We start from the raw sequence: 18675 nt of genomic DNA on the forward strand, positions 1-18675 counted from the left end.
TGTAGTAATTTCATTACAAATGAAGTATGAATAGAATTGTTGGTTAAATATTATTTATTATTATAGAAATCAACTGTTAAGTTTAGCTGTAAGATCTTCTGATTTTTTTACTGAATCAACATGGTCAAAAACTAGATTATAGGCTTTTTAGACAACATCGATTTCAGCGAGCCTTTATTTTAATCATAGATTAATAATACCTTTGAGTTTATCTGCTAATATAAGCTTAATGATATTATTCCTTTTATTCTTTAGTTAATTGAAGTAATTCTTCAGTAATTGGAATATCAATAAGAAGTTATTCTTTTTAAGCCAAGACAATTTTCTATTAATATTTCTTAAGGTTCTTACTTGTTAATTGAATTTGTCATTGAATTATTGATTCAAGTTTTCAAGATCTGTGGATAATCTCTTTCTCAAAGTTTCAATTTCGGTCATAGAATTATCAAAATTAGTTGATGCCACTTCTTCAGCTGCAATGTCTTCATTTAAACTTTTAGTAGCTGCATCTCTAATTTACTCTAACTTCTCTAAAATTCTTTAAACTGTTGGAACATCGAATCTGGTTGTTAATTTAACCAAAATTGTGATTGGATGATTTGGTCCAAATTGTTCGTGACATTCACTGTGTATTTAAGCTAATATGGCTTATCTATTTTCATCCGTAGTTTATTCATCAACAGCTTTGCTTAGTTTTTGAATAATGAGATTTAATGCATTAATGACTTTATTTGCAGATTCAACTCTTCTATTATAAGCTTTGACATCAGCAGCCCTGGCATTTCTAATGAATTATTCTTGCTCATTCAGGATAGACAATTGTTTTTCATATGTAATAATAGTTTCTCTTAAAATGACCAATAATTCAGCCAAGGTTTAAATGAGAACATTTGCATTTGCCAAATCTGTATTTAATTTGGAGAGATCATCTTCCAATTCACTAATATTTTAATCGAAAACTGTCATTTATCTTGAGTGTTCAACATCATCATCAACTTAATCTGATTTCAATGAATCCAACAATTCTTGGATTAGTTTCAGAACTTCATCAACTTAAGCTCCTGTCTCCAATTTGATTTGTACCAATTCTTTTAATTAATCACTATAGGGACTTTAGCCAAACTACAAGACTCAATACTTGTTCATACTTAGTGGAATGACTTCATCAATAATGAGGCTTAAGGTGTCATGGCTGATAAACATACCCCTATGGTCAAAAGCAATAAATTAAAACGGATTAAGCTCATATTTATATTATAAATTAATTATTGAACTGTGTTATTCATCTATATATTATTAAATTGAATTGATGAATCATTCATGTTAGACTTATTTCCTTACTGCATCACTTAATGAATATTCTGATCTCTCATAGGATTGTACTTACTAAAATAAAACTAATATATTACTTTGTCATTTACATAGTCATCAACTCTTTATTTAAACTTGTCTTCAGATGTTCCAACTTAGGTAGAATAGATTCTGTATACATCAGTGAATAAGTTAAGTTCTTCTTGTAATCTAGCTTTATTTTTATTATATTAGGTCTCTTCTATTTTTAAGTCCTATCCATATTTTATGTTAGAGATACTTCAATTGCTCTTTATTATTATTGTTGTATAGCAACGCCTCTTTCTCTACAATTTACTGCAGCTAGTCTAGCTTAGACTAATTGTTCTTAGAGTTTAATGATATTTTTCTCTTCAGATGATAGGTCATAATTGATTTGTTCGTTCTCAATATCAATTGCTCCTTTAAAGTCAGCCAATGTGACTCCAGTTGTGATTTCTAAATTTTAAGAGTTTTTTATTTATTCTCTGATGTATCTCTCCATATCATCAAGCATTTCAATCAATTGTCCTTTAACAGTATTGATATTTCCTTAGGAGGATGGGGTCACTTAAGTCCAATCTATGAACATTGTATCAGCAAACTCATGTGCCAATTCTACGAGTTCTGACATTTTTGCAGATTTATACATGGTCAAGAATTTCTCTACGTATGCTCCATATCTATTTAATTAATTGTTATCCAAGTTTTATAGGGAATTTCTCAAAAATATTATAAGTCTCAATGTCATGTTATCATTTTTAACTCTCTCAATATAGTTGGTTGAATGAGTGCATCTAAATTATATTTGTATCAGCTACCTATTACTGTCAAGGATTTCTACTCTTTTTGCATTTTCAACTAGTCTTCTTTACAAATACGCAATGAATTTATTTGTTTTATCAATGTCCGATTCTCTATCAGAAACTGATTTATCTCGACTTGCGCATAAAAAGTTTTATTCTTAAATGGCTTTGCCCAAATTAAAAATGATGTTCTCTTTCAGCTAAAAAGGTCTATTACATTCAATACATTTTTGGAAACTGTGTAATCTGTATTGAGTGCTGTAAGTTCAACAGCTGATGCTCCCTTTAAGTCAGCCAACAATTTCTCTACTGTATCGACTTCGTTCTGACACAAAACACCAACAAATAACAATAATAAAAGGCTCTTCATGCCGTTTTTTAATTTTTTTATATTAAATAAGTTTCTATAATAACAATCAAAATACTAATACAATCAACCTGGAGGAGCTAAAATTTTGGTCTTGTCTTTAATATTATAAACAAAATGATGAAAACATAGTCTAAATTAAATTGAATAGAATGCCTTAATTTATTGTAATTAAAATTTTAGATTCTCAAATATTTACTGTTATCCAGGAAATAATTTAATAAAATCTTAAATAAACTGTAGAATTTGTAGTATTTTTGAACAAAACAAACTTCCTTTAAAAAGGAATTAGAACAATCAGATTCTATCTTATAGTTGATATAAATTAAATTAAATTTCTAAACCAATTCTTTAATCCATTTTAATCTACAAATTTCAATTTACTATTTATATATTTGTACTTTAAAGAATTATAAAACTAAAGGAGTGAGTAATTCTGAGGAGTTAATCAAGTAAGAATCTTTAAAAATAACATTATTGTTCTTCTCTTTTGTTTATTATAAATAAACATCATTTTTTTGCTTATTAAGCTGCTTACTTCTTTTTCTCAGCCTCAAGTCTTTCTTTCTCTTTTTGATCTAACCATTCTTTTTTTGCTGCTTCAAAATTTCTTTCATATTTTATATCCTATTGGGTTGCTATATTTTGTAAAGTTGTTCTTCCTTAAGGACCTTCAGCATTCTTTCTACCATTTTAAGGTCCTTTTTTATCTGTTCCATTCTTAAGATCTTCTAATAGCTTTAACTATAAAATAATTGATAATGTAATATACAGTATTTTCAGGTGTTAAATCTTCATATACCCATTCATTATTAACTTGCATCATTGGTGCATTGGCACATGCTCCTAAGCATTCAACTTCCTATAGTGTATACAAACCATCAGCAGTTGTCTCTCCATTTTTAATATTCAATTTTTATTCAATTGTTTTAATTATATCCTTAGATCCGCATAATTAGCATGGAGTAGTACCACAGACTTAAAGATGAAACTTTCCGACTCTCTCTCTATTAAACATAGAATAAAATGATGCTGTTTCAAAGACATCCATTTCAGGGATTTCTAAAATTTTAGCAATCTAGTAAATTAAAATCTCATTCAACCTTCTTCATTGCAGATAAACTCAAAAAGTTATTATTTTATTTTTATGCAAGCATAAGTAGAGGTATGGTGCCTGATTTTTTCTCATTCGATGGGAATTTTGTTAAAATGGCTTCGATTTTTTTGTAGTTTTCATCTGTGAAATCAAATGGTACTGAATCACTATTGTCATCTCTATTTCTATGAGCAACAAATATGCTAGAGAATCTTTGAATAGATTTTAGTTATGCTAATTATGCAAACTTTTATATCATAATTTAATTAATAAATATTATATATTTTTATATATATATTAAGTAGAAAATTAACATTTCATTGTTTTAATCAAACTAAATATGAATGATTATCAAGAACATATTAAGAATGATAATGAAATATTGATAATATTATCATTTATGATTACTTATTTTAAGGAATTTTGAACTTAGAACTCTCCTTATTTGCATAAAAGTAATGGATATACCAAATAAAATGAATAAATATTATATTAGTTATTCTAATGCTATAAAAGAATCCTAATGTAAATAGATAATAGTAAATGTTTTGTTAAAAATCTTAAAAATTAAATTTCTTTTTGATTAAAAATGAGTAGTGTGCAATTCGTCAATTCTAAAGCTGAAGTGCTACGTAAATATCAAGCATTAGCAATGAACATAAATGCTGCAGCTGGTTTAATGGAAGTCATGAAATCCAACTTAGGACCAAAGGGTACCTTAAAAATGCTTGTGGGAGGAGCTGGATAAATAAAACTTACAAAAGATGGTGCTGTCCTTTTGTCAGAAATGTAAATTCAGCATCCAACAGCAGCTATGATAGCTAGAAGTGCTACAGCATAGGATGATATTATTGGTGATGGTACAACAAGCAATGTTTTGTTAATTGGCGCATTAATGAAATAGGCTGAAAGATTATTGGCTGAAGGAATTCACCCTAGAGTAATTACAGAAGGATATGAACTCGCAAGAAAGGAGGCCCTATCATATTTAGATTCTTTCAAATATTAGTAAATCGATAAAGCTGTGTTAATAAATGTGGCCAGAACTTCCTTAAATAGCAAATTGACACCAGATGTTGCAAATTAGTATATTAGCTTATGAAAATATTTAGAATAATAGAGATAGTGGTCGATGCAGTTTAAATTGTGTAAGTGCCTGAGAAGCCAATAGATTTATTTATGGTTGAGATCATGCATATGTAACATAAGATGGGAGCAGAAACAGAATTGATTAGAGGATTAGTGTTGGATCATGGAGCAAGACATCCAGATATGCCAAAGTTTGTTAAGAAATGTTACATCTTAAATTTGAATGTCTCATTGGAATATGAGAAGACTGAAGTAAATTAAAAATAAATAAATAGGTTCACAGTGGATTCTTCTATAATACAGCTGAGGACAGAGAGAAATTAGCTAGATCTGAAAGAAAATTGACAGATGACAAATGTCAATAAATTATTGATTTCAAGAGAAAGGTGTGTGAGAAGAATGGTTATGGATTTGCAGTTATCAATTAAAAAGGAATTGATCCAGTCTGTTTAGAGATGTTTGCCAAAGAAGGCATTGTTGGTATCAGAAGAGCAAAAAAGAGAAATATGGAAAGAATTGCAAAGGCCTGTGGTGGTAATTCAGTCAATGCAGTTGAAGATATGTCAGAAAGTGATCTTGGATATTGTGAAGTGGTAATCATATTATTTTATAATTAGTTAAGAGAATATACCTTAGGAGAGGAGAAGTATACCTTTATTGAAGGAGTATAAAATCCTACTTCATGCACAATTTTGATTAGAGGACCAAATGAACATACTATTGCCTAAATCAAGGATGCTATTAGGGATGGATTAAGAGCTGTTAAAAATGCAGTTGAAGATAAATGTGTTGTTCCTGGAGCTGGTGCCTTTGAAATTGCCACTAGTGTTCATCTTTAAAAGTTTAAAGATTCTGTTGCTGGAAAGGCTAAATTAGGAGTCTAAGCATTTGCTGATTCATTACTAGTTATTCCAAAAGCTTTAGCAGAAAATTGTGGATATGATGTTTAAGAAACACTCATTTTAGTTATTGACGAATATATTAAAAATAAGATTCCAGTTGGAGTGAATGTGAATGAATAAGGTTTTATAGCTCCAATTGCTGATGGCATTTTCGACAATTATTGTTCCAAAAGATCTTGGTTAAACATTGCACCAACATTAGCCTAATAATTATTATTAGTTGATGAAGTAAACTTAATTATCATACATTTAGATTATGAGAGCAGGAAAACAAGCAGGTGGTGCACCATAATGATATAATTATATTTAAATTTATACATGAATAGTCAATTTATCATTCTTGAGTTTTCACTATAATTTGACGAATCTTATTTTCTAACCATTTCATGTAAGCAGAATTTTGATATAAATGTTTTAAAATAAATTAATATCCAAAATTTAAACAAACTCTAATGACAATAAACAAATTTTATAATTTGTTAACAATAATAAATTATAGGATTAGACTTCCTTTTTATTACTTTTCGAACAAATTAAAATACTTTAATTTTAAGCATTATTAATTACATAATTGGTTGATATTTATAAGATTTCTTTTACATTTTGAAAAGATAATAATTATTATAACTTTTAGATTGCCTGATGTCATCTTTTCTGACAATATAAAAAGCTATAAATAAAGAAAAAAGTGAGCAGTTATCCAAATAAGCTTAAAAAAAGAGGCGTAAAAACCAATACTCTGTAGACTTTGAATTTGGCAGTAACGTAGATGTCACTTTACTTAAAGAAATTTTAGTAATAACTTAAAATATACCTCAATATGTACCTGAAAAAATCATCTTCAGATTGAATTCTAACATATAGTTCCCTATTATTGTTGATTCTGAACAATAGCTAGGATTTTTGAATATTGATCCTCATTCCTACAATTACAAAGTAGCTAGGTACAACAAATAAAATAACTATCACATTTTTAACTTAGAACCAATTCAAAGGGAGTTTACATCTCTTGAGAAAATTAAGGAAATATTAATGAAAGAGGAAGAGCAATTGTTTGAGAGTTTCGAATAATTTCATAACAAAAATACAGATATTTCGAAATACAATGTAGTAACGGAATCAAAACTTATAGAATTTGAGAGGAGCATCCAAGTTCCATTTACATTATATATACAAAAGAATTAAAATGGAATTGTCACCACGTCAGCAAGAATAATGAATGATGCCTATCTCTAAATGGTAGGAGTTAATGAAGAAATGCTTAAGGATTACGTGTTTAAGACAGGAATGATTCCCTATTCTTTTACTGGCGATGGGAATTATAAATGGTCTTAAACATTGGCTTAAATATTTAAAAGCAATGCTTCTTAAGCATTTGGAGAACTGACTATAGTTAATTATCAAGGTCAAAAGTTTCCTGCCAGATTGTATTCTTAAAACTTCCATATTTTCGATTAAGATGACAATTCTTATTCTGAATACCTTTACTATTTTTACGATGTTGAACAGAGGTGGATGAATCAGAATCAAATAGATGAAAACTGTTTAGATTATTTCAATAGAAGGTCAATAAATATTAATGAAGACACAAATGAGGTCGAGTATCAAAAGAGATGTAAATATCGATAATTATGACTGACTAAAATATTTAAAATATTTAGTATAATTATTTTCATATTATTACAATTTAAAAACAATCAGATTGGCCATCATTGCACTTTCATCATCTAAAAGCATTTGCAGATTTTATTTATTTATTCCAAAATTATTATAAAAACCTTTGTAATGTATTTTTGATATATAAATAAACTCAATTAAGAAAATAAGGGTAGAGTGGATGAATAAACATTTCCATATGATAAATTTATAAATAGAGGATTTCATATGAAAATAGTTGTTTATCTACATTTTTAATGAGGGTGTTTAATATTATATAAATTTTAGTTAAAATTATGTAAAGAATTGTTTATAAATTAAAAATTAATTAAATGATTATTCCTGAAAAATTTAGTGGTTTAGATCTCTCAAGCATTAAACCAATTATGAATCAGAATTTGATAGTAGCAAACAAATACAATTATCGTATCTACTCTATTCCTGATTTGAAATATATATTAGACGGCATCATTTTTAATTAAAAAATAAGAGCAATGTATTGCTAGAATGAATTCATGTATGTAGGATGTGGAAAGAAAGTTTATACAATTAAAAGAAATGTAATAGATGAAAAGGAATACGATGACAAAATTGAATAAATTTTAGTATTTCACCCAATCAAGATAATAGCCACAAAACATAAATTACATATAAATGATAATGTGATGAGCTTTTAAGGTATTAAAGGTATTCTTCACATTCCCACATATTTAAATAAAATTCTTTTGTACACCTCCCAATACATCAAAATAATTAACATAGTTTCTCTCAGCATCGTAACAACAATATTTTAATAATCCATTTTCAATAAATAAGAATAAACAATTCATTTAATTAAGGAAACATAAGCATTAGATATAGTGGCCATTGCCACTCAAAATCCAAGTGAAATTATATTTTTCAACTTAATGACATATGAAGTCATTACTCAATATGAATTGGGATTGTCCCAAATCAAAGATATTCAATTCAATAAATCTGGAAGTATTCCCATTATGAGTGTTGTCTAAGACAAATCCTTAATTTTATACAATCTAAACTCACAAGAACTAATATATACATTTAAGCACGAACACTTAATTGATTGGGTTTTGTTTTTGGCAAATAATAATTTAGTGATAGGTTCCTAATAAGGAAATAGTATTCAACAATATACAATCGAAGAACATAAAATGATGTAGTTAATAAGGGAAAGGCAAGGTGTCAAATAAAATATTGAATAATGCCATTTTTATGGATAATTGGGAGAACCATAAATTAATTATGTTGCAATAACAAAAGATGAGATACTCTACTAATCAATTGTAAACCAAAACCTTACAGCTATAAAATAAGGATAAATAAGGAATTTTTCTTTTTCTACTTTGAGAGAAAATGATTGGGCTAATATGTTGACAACAAATAGTTCAAATTATGTTGAATTTTGGAATACCTATTAAAAAAAACTAACCACAAAAGTGAATGGACTAACTAGTCACGAAAGGATATTACAAACCTTTGTTTCTAAATGTGGAAACTATGGATTTATTGCAAACCTTAATAAGATTCATAAGTTCATAATGCAGAGTGGATTTTATTAGATGTCATATGTAAATTTATTGTTTTAAATTGTAGAATTTATAATCAAATTTCTTGTAAATGTACATAGATCCATCTAATATATTCTTGATTGTTGCTGAAGAGGGTTAAATTGAGTAATTGGATTTTGTCTCTGGTTAAAACTTAAAAACCTTAATGATTGAATCAAACGTTACAAAGATTATTGGATCACAATCAACTTAAATTGCTGTTTTATCCTTGCAAAATCATAAAATTTTAGCAATTGATTATTCAGCCATGAAAATTATTCGATCATTTGAAGGTCATAATGAAAAAGTAGATTAATATATATTATCAATAGATTTTGGATATGGCTATGACTATAAATAATTAACATTTCATATCAACATCTCTTGATAAGAAGATTAAGATTTGGAATTTAATTTACGGAAATTTAGTCTAAGAAATTTCTATCAACAAGGCTCTCATTTCAATAGACGTTTCAGAAAATCAATTAATAGGAGTATTTCTCAATTCAAGACAAGTCAATGTTTGGATGAGTAACCTAAATAATCCTTAACAAATTGCAAAGGCAAAATTAAAATGTCATATTAATTTTCATTCTGACCTCTCTATAAAATCAAAGGATTATAGATCAATTTTATATGGTAATCAGATTAAATTGGCTTAAAAGATGGAAGAAGAAAAAGATTCCAAAGAGAAATTGCTAATTAACGACTCATCTAATAATAAAGAATTTATTAGTTTCACAACTTTAGAAGAAGGAAGATGGGTTCCTATACAAAACATTGATTAAATTAGGGAAAGAAATAGAGTCAAGCTTGCTGATGCTGATGTAAAAATGCCATTCTTTTTGGATTTCAGAAATACTGATGTTGAAAAATAGAATATGTTAAATGAAATTAAGGAATAAGTAAAGGAAAAAACTAAAATTTTAAAATAAAAGAAAGATCATTATTTAGCTGAATTGAAATCGGAATTTGAAGTTTTAGTCGAGTAAGAGGATGTTAAATTAATTAATTTAATCAAAACTTTAAGTCCTTCTTCATATGATTATGAATTAAGAAGTATATTGATGGGTAAACCACAGAATTAAATTAAGATTTTTAGAATATTTGAAGAAAGTCTTCAAACTACAACTGATTTAGATCTAAAAGTCACATACTTGATGAGATTTATAGAAGTAATTTAATACTGCAAACATATTAGGTAGCTAGAGAAGATATCGATTTATCATTGGACGAAGAGTTAAAACAAACCTTGTTGAAGATAATATAGATCTTAGAATCATAATGGGATAAGTTAGATGATACAAGATCCTATATTGAGTGCGTTATTGATTATTCTAAAACTATAATTTGATTTTTAATTTAGAGTATTTAAATTTAAACAAAATATTATTCCATATCTCTATTTAATTATATATTAGTTTATTATTTGATCAATCTGCTCCTCTATATATCATATCTTATATAGAGTTTATTGAAGTACCACTAAAACATTGAGAGATAAAGGAAAAAAAGTTGAAACATTAAATTTTCATTCAATTTCTCTTGAAATTTTTGATCTTCAAATCCCTTTATTTTTTAATATATATTAAAATAATTTTAAACAATCAATTTTAATCATAATAATAGAATTGCTCTCTCAAAATAAAATTCATTTCCTTATCACAGTATAAGTATATTTATATCATTTATTTAATAATTAAATACAATTAGACTTATATATTTTAATATTTGATAATCTCATCTAATAAAATTCATTTTGATTAAGTGTTTTTTGTTGTTATTGATCAAATGATACTACATAAGAGGAATTATCTAAATTATATAGATCTAAGTAACTATATATATTTTTTGTTTGAAAGCATAAAATATTTGCCCATTAATTAGTAAAACCGATCAGATATATTCAAAATTACAGTTAGTAATCCCCCATTTAAGATATTTAGTTACAATAATCAGAAATATACCAAACAAACATATTTTTTTTGAATAATATTGGAAAAATTAAAAAATATTCGATAGGAATTTTGATGGTTGAATAGATTTGAAAAATAATATATTATGCGTATGATTAAATAAGAATCAGGTTGTATTTCATATTTGACTCAACACTTTTATAAATTAAGTTATATTAGATGTCTATACAATATATGTTGACTTGTTGATTTGATATTCGAATTATACACATATCCTATAGCTTCTTTCTTTAGAAACCTATTTGATAGGATTCTAAATAATTTTTATTATTTATCGTCATTGGTATACTTAATTAAATGTTTAACATTTTTTATGTTATTTTTTAATTACGTGAGCAATTTTAGAAATTCTATGCCTTGCTTTTCGCCCAAATATTTTAAGACTTCAATCCTTTGTCTTAAAATGTATTGGACAATAGCTTTGGCATAATTTTTTTAAATATTTGTAGATTTTTATGAAAGACTGTTTGATTGTAATATATTTTTAGATTTTTTTTTCATTACCACTGAATCGATGCTCTCCACAGATTCTTAAATTTATTTTTCATTCAAAAGTGAACAAGAAGGTTATAAAGGTGCTTCTAGTGAAGTAATTTAAGGAGTTTATGAGGTTAGTTAGGTTGTCAAAGAATTACTTAAATTTCCATCAGGCTATCCTTAATTCCCAGTAAGCACAGGAATGAAGTATAGAGGATAAAAAAGAGGTTATTAAGGTTATGCATAAAGATTATAAGCAGGTAAAAATTATTGATTCCACATTAGATTTAATAAATATTAACATCGATTCATATGTTAATTTATAAACAATTGATTTCGGTTTATTCGTTCAATTAAAATTTTCAAAAAATTCTGTTTATTTCATTAAAATTTTGAATATCATAATGATTTTTTGATTATTTTCCAAAAATTCATTAAAAATATGATTTATATTGATTTTTTAAGTAGAAGTGAGGTAGGTTCTACTACCTTAGCAGTATTTTCCTTTCACTGAATTTAATTTTGAATTACTAGATTTTCGGTTTTTAATGAAAACTAAATTTAGTAAAATTACTTTTTAGAACCACTTTCTTCAATTATTCCTTAACAAAAATCAACATTTGTATGAATGTGAATAATGAGTTACACTTAATCTACTGATCAGCTTGATTATATTCTTTCTGGAAAATCATTATAATAAATATATGTAATGTCCTCTTCCATAATTGAATTGTTTATTATATTCAGTTAAATAACTTGTTATTATCTAATAATTCTTCTCTGATTATTTATTTCAACATCTAAACATCCATTAGTATTTTTTTAAACAAGGTGTACGTAACAGAAACATATTATTAGACTTTTGTCATAGTATATTCTTAAAAATTATTAAGCAAAGCCGCTGACCCTTTTGTATTACTTTTGGTGGTTATCTGAATTTATGCCTCATTTCTAGAGGACTTAAAGAAAATATTAAAATTTCTTTCTTTGGTTTTTTATGTTATTCCAAAATTTATTGTAAAATTTTAAAACTCAAATAAATACAATAATATTAATAGGTCTACAAAAATATCAGTATCATTCAGAGACATCATTTAAAGAATTCATTATAAGGTATTCAAGATTAGTATGAAAAATATAATAATTTTATTAATGCAGTAGAAAATGTAAAAAAAAGTATTTTAGGATTGTCAAATTATATTTGAATCTCAATTCGTGAACTAATTTAACTTAAGTAAATTCCTTAAAGTACCAGAATAATATTTAATAATTATAAATGAAATATTATTATTTATGAATATTATTTATTGAATTTCAACATCTTAGAAGACTATGGTGGATCAATTTTTTGTGTCTAAGATGGCTATTCTTTTTTAATATTCTTGAGTTGAATATATAAGAATTACTTTTTGTTCTTAGGAAATAGTTTCTAAAAATAATTTACAAATAATAATACCCTAAAATTCTAAAAGCCTTAATAAAATCTTAATTGTTTGTATATTGAGAAATATGACTAACATTTTAGATCTAGTTTTTTATTAGCTTTATTAATTAAATAAACTCATCGACTTCTTAATTGCCTAAGATTTTTGAAGCTAATGATTTATTTTTATAAACAAAGCCAGCAATGGCTTTAGCGTAATTCTTTTGTATATTCTTTGACTCTTTTTCAAATTAAACTTAGTTGTTTAAGTGATTTGATGATTTTGATTTTTTTTCCTATATTTATATTGGCTTATCTTATGCAGTCTTGGCATCAATTATAGCCGATTAATGTGGAGTAGATGAAGAAATTTCTGTTTCCTTTTGTTGTGGTTATTCTACTCTTGTTTAGTTGAGCTCTGGAATTTCAACTTGGGGAAGCTATTATATTAATTCATTTTAGGGCACAAATGTTTAAAATGGTTAAAGCTGGACATAGTAATTGAATTAAGGTGAAGATTAAAAGAGTGGGACATAAACAAAAGCTGTTTATTAATGAGGGTATGAAGGAATAAAGCAAGGGAGGTTAAAGTTCATTAGTTTTAGAGACTCTAGTTTTGATGTTAGATTAAAAAGAAGATTTAATTAATCAAAAGTACTAGATTTTTTTGTGTTAATTATCCAAGTATATTTCAGTACTCAATCCTTATATATTTATTTAAGTGGTTTCTAAAGATCTGATCTAGAAAATGAAACCTTAATATATTAAATTAAGTATAAACTGTCAGAAAATGAGTAAAAATAGATCATAAAGAGAACAAAGTTTCTATTTAAAACCAAATGTTTGTTTAAAATTAGAAGTTATATAGAAATTAAATAAACATTATAACTTCTACGCATCTCATTTAATAAATATCTGATGCAATCTGACTTAGAATGCATAAAATTAATAAGTGATGATTATTAATTGTGATTTTTTATGTTTATGAGCCCTATCTAATAGTTCAGCATTTTTTTAATTATATTTTTTCATTTACTTATTTTCTCGGTTTCTAATTATTTTTTTTGTTTGCTTGTTGTGGGAAAATATTTAAGGTTTTAATTTTTACTAATTTAAATTATTTTTAGTGGTTTATAAGGTATTATATGTTGAAATTAAACAATATTTATTATTCTAAGACTTTTTTCAAATATGGAATCTATAAATAATAATATGCAATGCTCAAATCAACTTATTTATTATCAAAAAATTTTCATATTAAATTATTTTCAGATACTCAAAAGTGTGTAAATAATAAGATATTTATTATATATTGTTGAGAGCATTACCAGTTTATCAAAATGTATTTATTGAAAATTAAATAAATAAATGAAAAGGTTTTACTACGAATATTACTAACAAATAAACAATAGAAGAAAAACACTCAATAATAAGAGTGAATTATTTATTGGAAAAAAGGAGAACGAGGGATCAACTATTCATTCTATTGAATAGTTAAAATCGAAAAAGTTTTCTATTTCAAGGCCAATAAGTTCAATTAGTCTTAAGAGAAATAGCACACCTTAAATCGATAACAGTTTTAATCTAATAAGTCTCAATGAATTTGCATTGATTTAATAATATAAATCAGTGAATTTATTGTCACATTAGCTAAACCGATCATCAAATAAATAATTCAGAAAAAGGATTATCAGTTCAGATAAAACCCAATAGCTTCGACCATTTCCAAACAAATCGATAATTATATCAAATTTTAATGTGGAATGATTGATTATAATTTACATAATCATCATTTTTAAATTTAAAAAGCCATCTCTCACAATTCACTAGATGAAAGTGTTCATATATCATGAGAAATTCAAATGATTTAGTTAATTCTGTTAATGTAATTATTCAAAAAATTTTTTGGTTTATTGTACTAATTATTAATTGGATTAAAAGAATATAAAAGAATAATTTTTAAGAAATAAGTAGATACCTATTACTGTTTCATTAAGAAGAATTTGCTCCTATTTTTTCCTATGAATCTAAAGGTTCATAAAACTCTTGAATTATTAGAGAATTTATAAGAGTAATTAGTGTGTAAGATAAGAAATATTATACTACAAAAAACTAGATTCCAAAGTAGTGTAAATAATTTTTGCTAATATTTTATTTATTCATTGAAGCAAAAAGATAATTTTTTTATGATAATTTTCACCATGTTAAATTGCCTTATTATTATATGATAAGAATAGGTAAAAATTGAGAATATTTCTAATACATAAATAAAATATCAATACTTAAGTTTACAATTATAGTTTTAATAGAAAGAGCTCACATTATTTTACTATCGAAAGATAGATATATTTTTAATAAAGATTGTTCTCAACTAAAATATCCATAGGGTTAGATGATTGAAAATTTAAGGATAGCATACTTGGTAATCCAAAGATTCTTTCTAATTTCAAATAAAATCAATATTATATATGGTGTTGGTAATGGGCAAGTTTTTGGTTTTCAGTGTGTTTATTTCTGATTTTCTTAAATCTATAGGGATTTATTAGATTATAATGAATATAAATCTTGAGAACCAAATATAATATAGATGAAACTCAAAAAGAAACTTTGGAAATATGGATAAAGATAAAGAGTCAAAGAAAGGTGAAATTAAAATCTAAAGAATGGTGAAGGAAGTTATGAAATTAAAAATGTAAATTATTTATGACATCTAATGAGTCTAACTTCATCAATATTTTTATAAGAATAAAATTTTATTTCATGTTTCAGAACAAAAATATAATTAAAGAATTTTTATTAATTAATATTTCAGATGTCTTTCCAACCATGCAAAATACTATCCTTGATTTCCCCCAATTAGTTTTTGATTTAATCTTAATAATAAAAGACTATTATTGTTGGGAATGGAATTCCAAATTTTTTAACAAGGAGCAAATTAAATGTTAATCAAAAAGCTCTTGAAATCTATTTTTAATAATTGCAATATGTTAATAAAGACGCATAATACATGACCAAAACTAACTAAATACAAATAAATGGATCAGACTTAATTTAAGAGATTAAAGATGAAACAGAAATTCATTTAAAACTGATTGGGGTTTAAAATGAAGAAGCAAAATAAACCCAACCAGTTTTAGATTTCATTAAATAGCATAGAAATAAATCTATTGATGCAATCTTGGTTTCCTTCGAAGGAAATATTTTAAATTTCCTTTATAATAAAGATACATTAATAAGTTTAATACCTAATGCAATTTATATTGATGGTAATCATTGTAATTTAAAAAGAATTTGCAATTTAAGACTAAGGTTACTCTAAATTAATGTAGAAGGATTGGCTTAATAGAGAATTTAGTATAACTTTCAAAGGAACTTAAATTTTGACAGTAAATCATTAAAGGAATTTTATTCATTTCCCAATTTTAAAAGCTGACTTGTATCCTACTAGCTAAAAAGATTCTGAATTAGGAAATGAATTCTATTCTTCATTAATTTCAAGTGGATTTGCATTTATTACTGACTGGGGGTAAACATTTAAGTAATTATAGCAAATTGAATTTACCGCAAAATTCTTTTCAATTATTGTTCTAAAACTAAGAGGAGGCTAAAAAAAACAATTTAGGACTTTGGAAGAACGGAGAATTGGATAGAAGAATGCTGAATTCAGTTAGTTCATAAAGGACAGGATAAATTGTTGAAATTATTGAAGCTAATTAATACTTAGTGAAAACAGATAAAGGGATATTGACAATTAAATTAGATAGAATTTTCATCGAAGGATTAGAAGCAAAGGAATTTGCTAGAAAAATATTAATAGGAAAGCAAGTTCATATTCTGGAGGTAGGAGACAATATGCCATTGCAAACTATACAATTGTGTGATAATAATTTAGATATTGAAGAAGAACTTATTGCCAATGGATGGGCAACACCTAAGGAGAATCATCCTTAGTTATCAAAGTTTAAATTTCAGCAATTTTAATAAATGAATCTATTAGCTAAATAGAGGAAAATAGGACAATATAGTCCAGAACTGAATTGGAGAATTGAAGATTAAACAGATTAGAAACAAGGAAAGAGTGTAAATGAAATAATTTGGTCTAGTATTTAAAGGGACAAATAAACTTAAAAATAATCATCTGTGACTACTGGTATTGCAAGCAAGGAAGATTTTCAAATAGAAGCATTGGTTGATAAAATATTGCCTAATGGGTCATTTATCATAACTCTCTTAAAGTATCATTCAATGGTTAACTTTACTATATAAGGAATAGCAAAACTATCAGAATTTGCTGCCAGTTTTCCTAATGTTACCAAATATTAAGAGTAAAGGCAATAGTTTAGTTATAATATTTTAATGTAAAGAAATACTTGGATTGAATTTGAAAGTTTTAATATTTTGGAAAATATGTTTTATGGAAAGATTTATGAAAAGAAAAACAATAGAGACACTGATTTCACTTTACAATTACTTAGGGAAGGTTTAACATTTATCAAAAATAATACTGAGTTTTATAGCAAATATGAAGAGGCATAGAAAGAGGCAGAAAAACAGAAGAAAGGGTTTTGGAATGAATCCTATGCTTAATTTATAATCGACTTTTCATAAAATAAACAAACTTTGAAAAAATAAATAAGTAATTAGGGAAACATATAGAAAAATGAAAATCAACAAATCTAATAAGTGGTAGTAACTGCTGTTAATGATTGCAAAGAGTTTTATATTAGAAAAGAAAATAATCCTGAATTTGAGGATTTGGAAGTTCAAATTGAAAAGGCAGCATTGATTGTAATGATATTGTCTTATTTGTATTTAGCCTCTCAAGAAACCAGTGAAGAAAGGAACCTTATGTTTAGCAACATTTAGCGAAGACAACAGAATTTACAGAGCATAAGTATTATAAGCATTTAAGAATGATAAATTCCTTGTCAAATTTATAGATTACGGCAATAATGATGAGGTCAACTACTAAGATATGGGTGTATTACCAGCTTAATTTACTAACATACCTTAATAGGCTAAATTGTGTTCTTTAGCTTACTTGAGAGTTCCTCCATCATCACATGAATATGCAGAAGAGGCATCTGATTAATTTAGGGAATTACTACTTGATAAATAATTTGATTCTAAAGTTGCTTATACAGAGAAATCAACAAATAGATAATTTATAACTCTTTAACCCTAATCTAAACCAGATGAATTATAATTCACTATTAACAAAATTGCATTAGAATAAGGGTATAATTTATATCTAAATTAACTAGACTAGGAAGAATAGATAATAGAGTTTTGTATAATCCTCTGAAAGAGTTCAAAAACTTTGAGGTAGAGGCAAAAGCAAATGGAATTGGTATTTGGGGATTTGATGATTGTTTAGAAGATGAAAAACAATTTGAAGATGAATATGATTATTACGATTCATGAATTGATTTCATTAATATTGTCCAATTTACATATTTATAATATCATATACATAAAGATCAATTAAAAGGATTGATCATTTCAAAAAGTATGGAACTTATTTTGTTACCTCTTGGCTAAAATCAAATAAATAGAATAATTACTAATTCATCCTTAATATTTGATCACCAAAATCATGGACATTTTAGAGATCATTCATTATACTAACATCTTTTTTTAATAATTTTTTTAATGACTTTCCTTGAAATCTGATATTTGATTGTTTATAATGCAAAGGTGTCTCAAAGTAGTCTTTACATAAAGTTTCAATCATTTATTCATGAGTATCAGGAAGTGTATATGAAAAATAAATCTAATAAGCAAACTTTGATTTAAAAGACGTCCAATCCATTAAAATTGATAAAATAATAATTAAATATTCTGAATTAAATTTCTATGTTATCGTGAGCTACCTATTTTAAACATAATAATTCTAACTTTAATTACTACATTTAAACTCTAAACCTCATAAATATTCTTCGTATTCATTATTATTTTAATTGATGAATAAAGCTTATGATTCTCT

The 18675-nt window shown here is 25.9% G+C and overlaps 9 protein-coding genes across 9 annotated transcripts; 4 read left to right on the forward strand and 5 right to left on the reverse strand. All coding sequences in view use genetic code 6, as the record gives it.

The window, feature by feature from the left end:
- Positions 1-69: 69 nt before the first annotated feature.
- PTMB.254c (Trichocyst matrix protein) lies at positions 70-1247 on the reverse strand. The annotated part of the gene is made up of 4 exons (XM_001347043.1): positions 70-172; positions 201-325; positions 352-1122; positions 1149-1247. The coding sequence occupies 4 exons, from the start codon at positions 1245-1247 to the stop codon at positions 70-72; spliced, it is 1098 nt and encodes a 365-aa protein (XP_001347079.1).
- Positions 1248-1314: 67 nt separating this feature from the next.
- Positions 1315-2505, reverse strand: PTMB.255c (Trichocyst matrix protein). Its single annotated transcript, XM_001347044.1, has 5 exons — positions 1315-1386; positions 1410-1565; positions 1592-2126; positions 2151-2335; positions 2362-2505. 5 exons carry the CDS (start codon positions 2503-2505, stop codon positions 1315-1317), a joined length of 1092 nt encoding a protein of 363 aa, XP_001347080.1.
- A 507-nt stretch (positions 2506-3012) lies between these two features.
- Positions 3013-3857, reverse strand: PTMB.256c (NADH-ubiquinone oxidoreductase 24 kDa subunit). Its single annotated transcript, XM_001347045.1, has 3 exons — positions 3013-3246; positions 3275-3580; positions 3606-3857. 3 exons carry the CDS (start codon positions 3855-3857, stop codon positions 3013-3015), a joined length of 792 nt encoding a protein of 263 aa, XP_001347081.1.
- A 330-nt stretch (positions 3858-4187) lies between these two features.
- Positions 4188-5884, forward strand: PTMB.257 (T-complex protein 1, zeta subunit). The annotated part of the gene is made up of 5 exons (XM_001347046.1): positions 4188-4684; positions 4711-4939; positions 4963-5280; positions 5305-5817; positions 5843-5884. 5 exons carry the CDS (start codon positions 4188-4190, stop codon positions 5882-5884), a joined length of 1599 nt encoding a protein of 532 aa, XP_001347082.1.
- Positions 5885-6231: 347 nt separating this feature from the next.
- Positions 6232-7224, forward strand: PTMB.258 (hypothetical protein). The annotated part of the gene is made up of 1 exon (XM_001347047.1): positions 6232-7224. The coding sequence occupies one exon, from the start codon at positions 6232-6234 to the stop codon at positions 7222-7224; it is 993 nt and encodes a 330-aa protein (XP_001347083.1).
- Positions 7225-7577: 353 nt separating this feature from the next.
- Positions 7578-10167, forward strand: PTMB.259 (WD-40 repeat protein). Its single annotated transcript, XM_001347048.1, has 4 exons — positions 7578-8834; positions 8860-9120; positions 9146-9988; positions 10015-10167. The coding sequence occupies 4 exons, from the start codon at positions 7578-7580 to the stop codon at positions 10165-10167; spliced, it is 2514 nt and encodes an 837-aa protein (XP_001347084.1).
- Positions 10168-10918: 751 nt separating this feature from the next.
- PTMB.260c (hypothetical protein) lies at positions 10919-11548 on the reverse strand. Its single annotated transcript, XM_001347049.1, has 1 exon — positions 10919-11548. The coding sequence occupies one exon, from the start codon at positions 11546-11548 to the stop codon at positions 10919-10921; it is 630 nt and encodes a 209-aa protein (XP_001347085.1).
- Positions 11549-12580: 1032 nt separating this feature from the next.
- On the reverse strand, positions 12581-13285 carry PTMB.261c (hypothetical protein). Its single annotated transcript, XM_001347050.1, has 2 exons — positions 12581-12695; positions 12723-13285. The coding sequence occupies 2 exons, from the start codon at positions 13283-13285 to the stop codon at positions 12581-12583; spliced, it is 678 nt and encodes a 225-aa protein (XP_001347086.1).
- A 2216-nt stretch (positions 13286-15501) lies between these two features.
- PTMB.262 (Transcription factor, Tudor domain) lies at positions 15502-18113 on the forward strand. Its single annotated transcript, XM_001347051.1, has 5 exons — positions 15502-15955; positions 15978-16215; positions 16238-17477; positions 17506-17927; positions 17954-18113. The coding sequence occupies 5 exons, from the start codon at positions 15502-15504 to the stop codon at positions 18111-18113; spliced, it is 2514 nt and encodes an 837-aa protein (XP_001347087.1).
- Positions 18114-18675: the final 562 nt, after the last annotated feature.

The sequence above is a fragment of the Paramecium tetraurelia genome, assembly GCF_000141845.1.
Source record: "Paramecium tetraurelia macronuclear, complete genome".
Lineage (NCBI taxonomy): Eukaryota > Ciliophora > Oligohymenophorea > Peniculida > Parameciidae > Paramecium > Paramecium tetraurelia.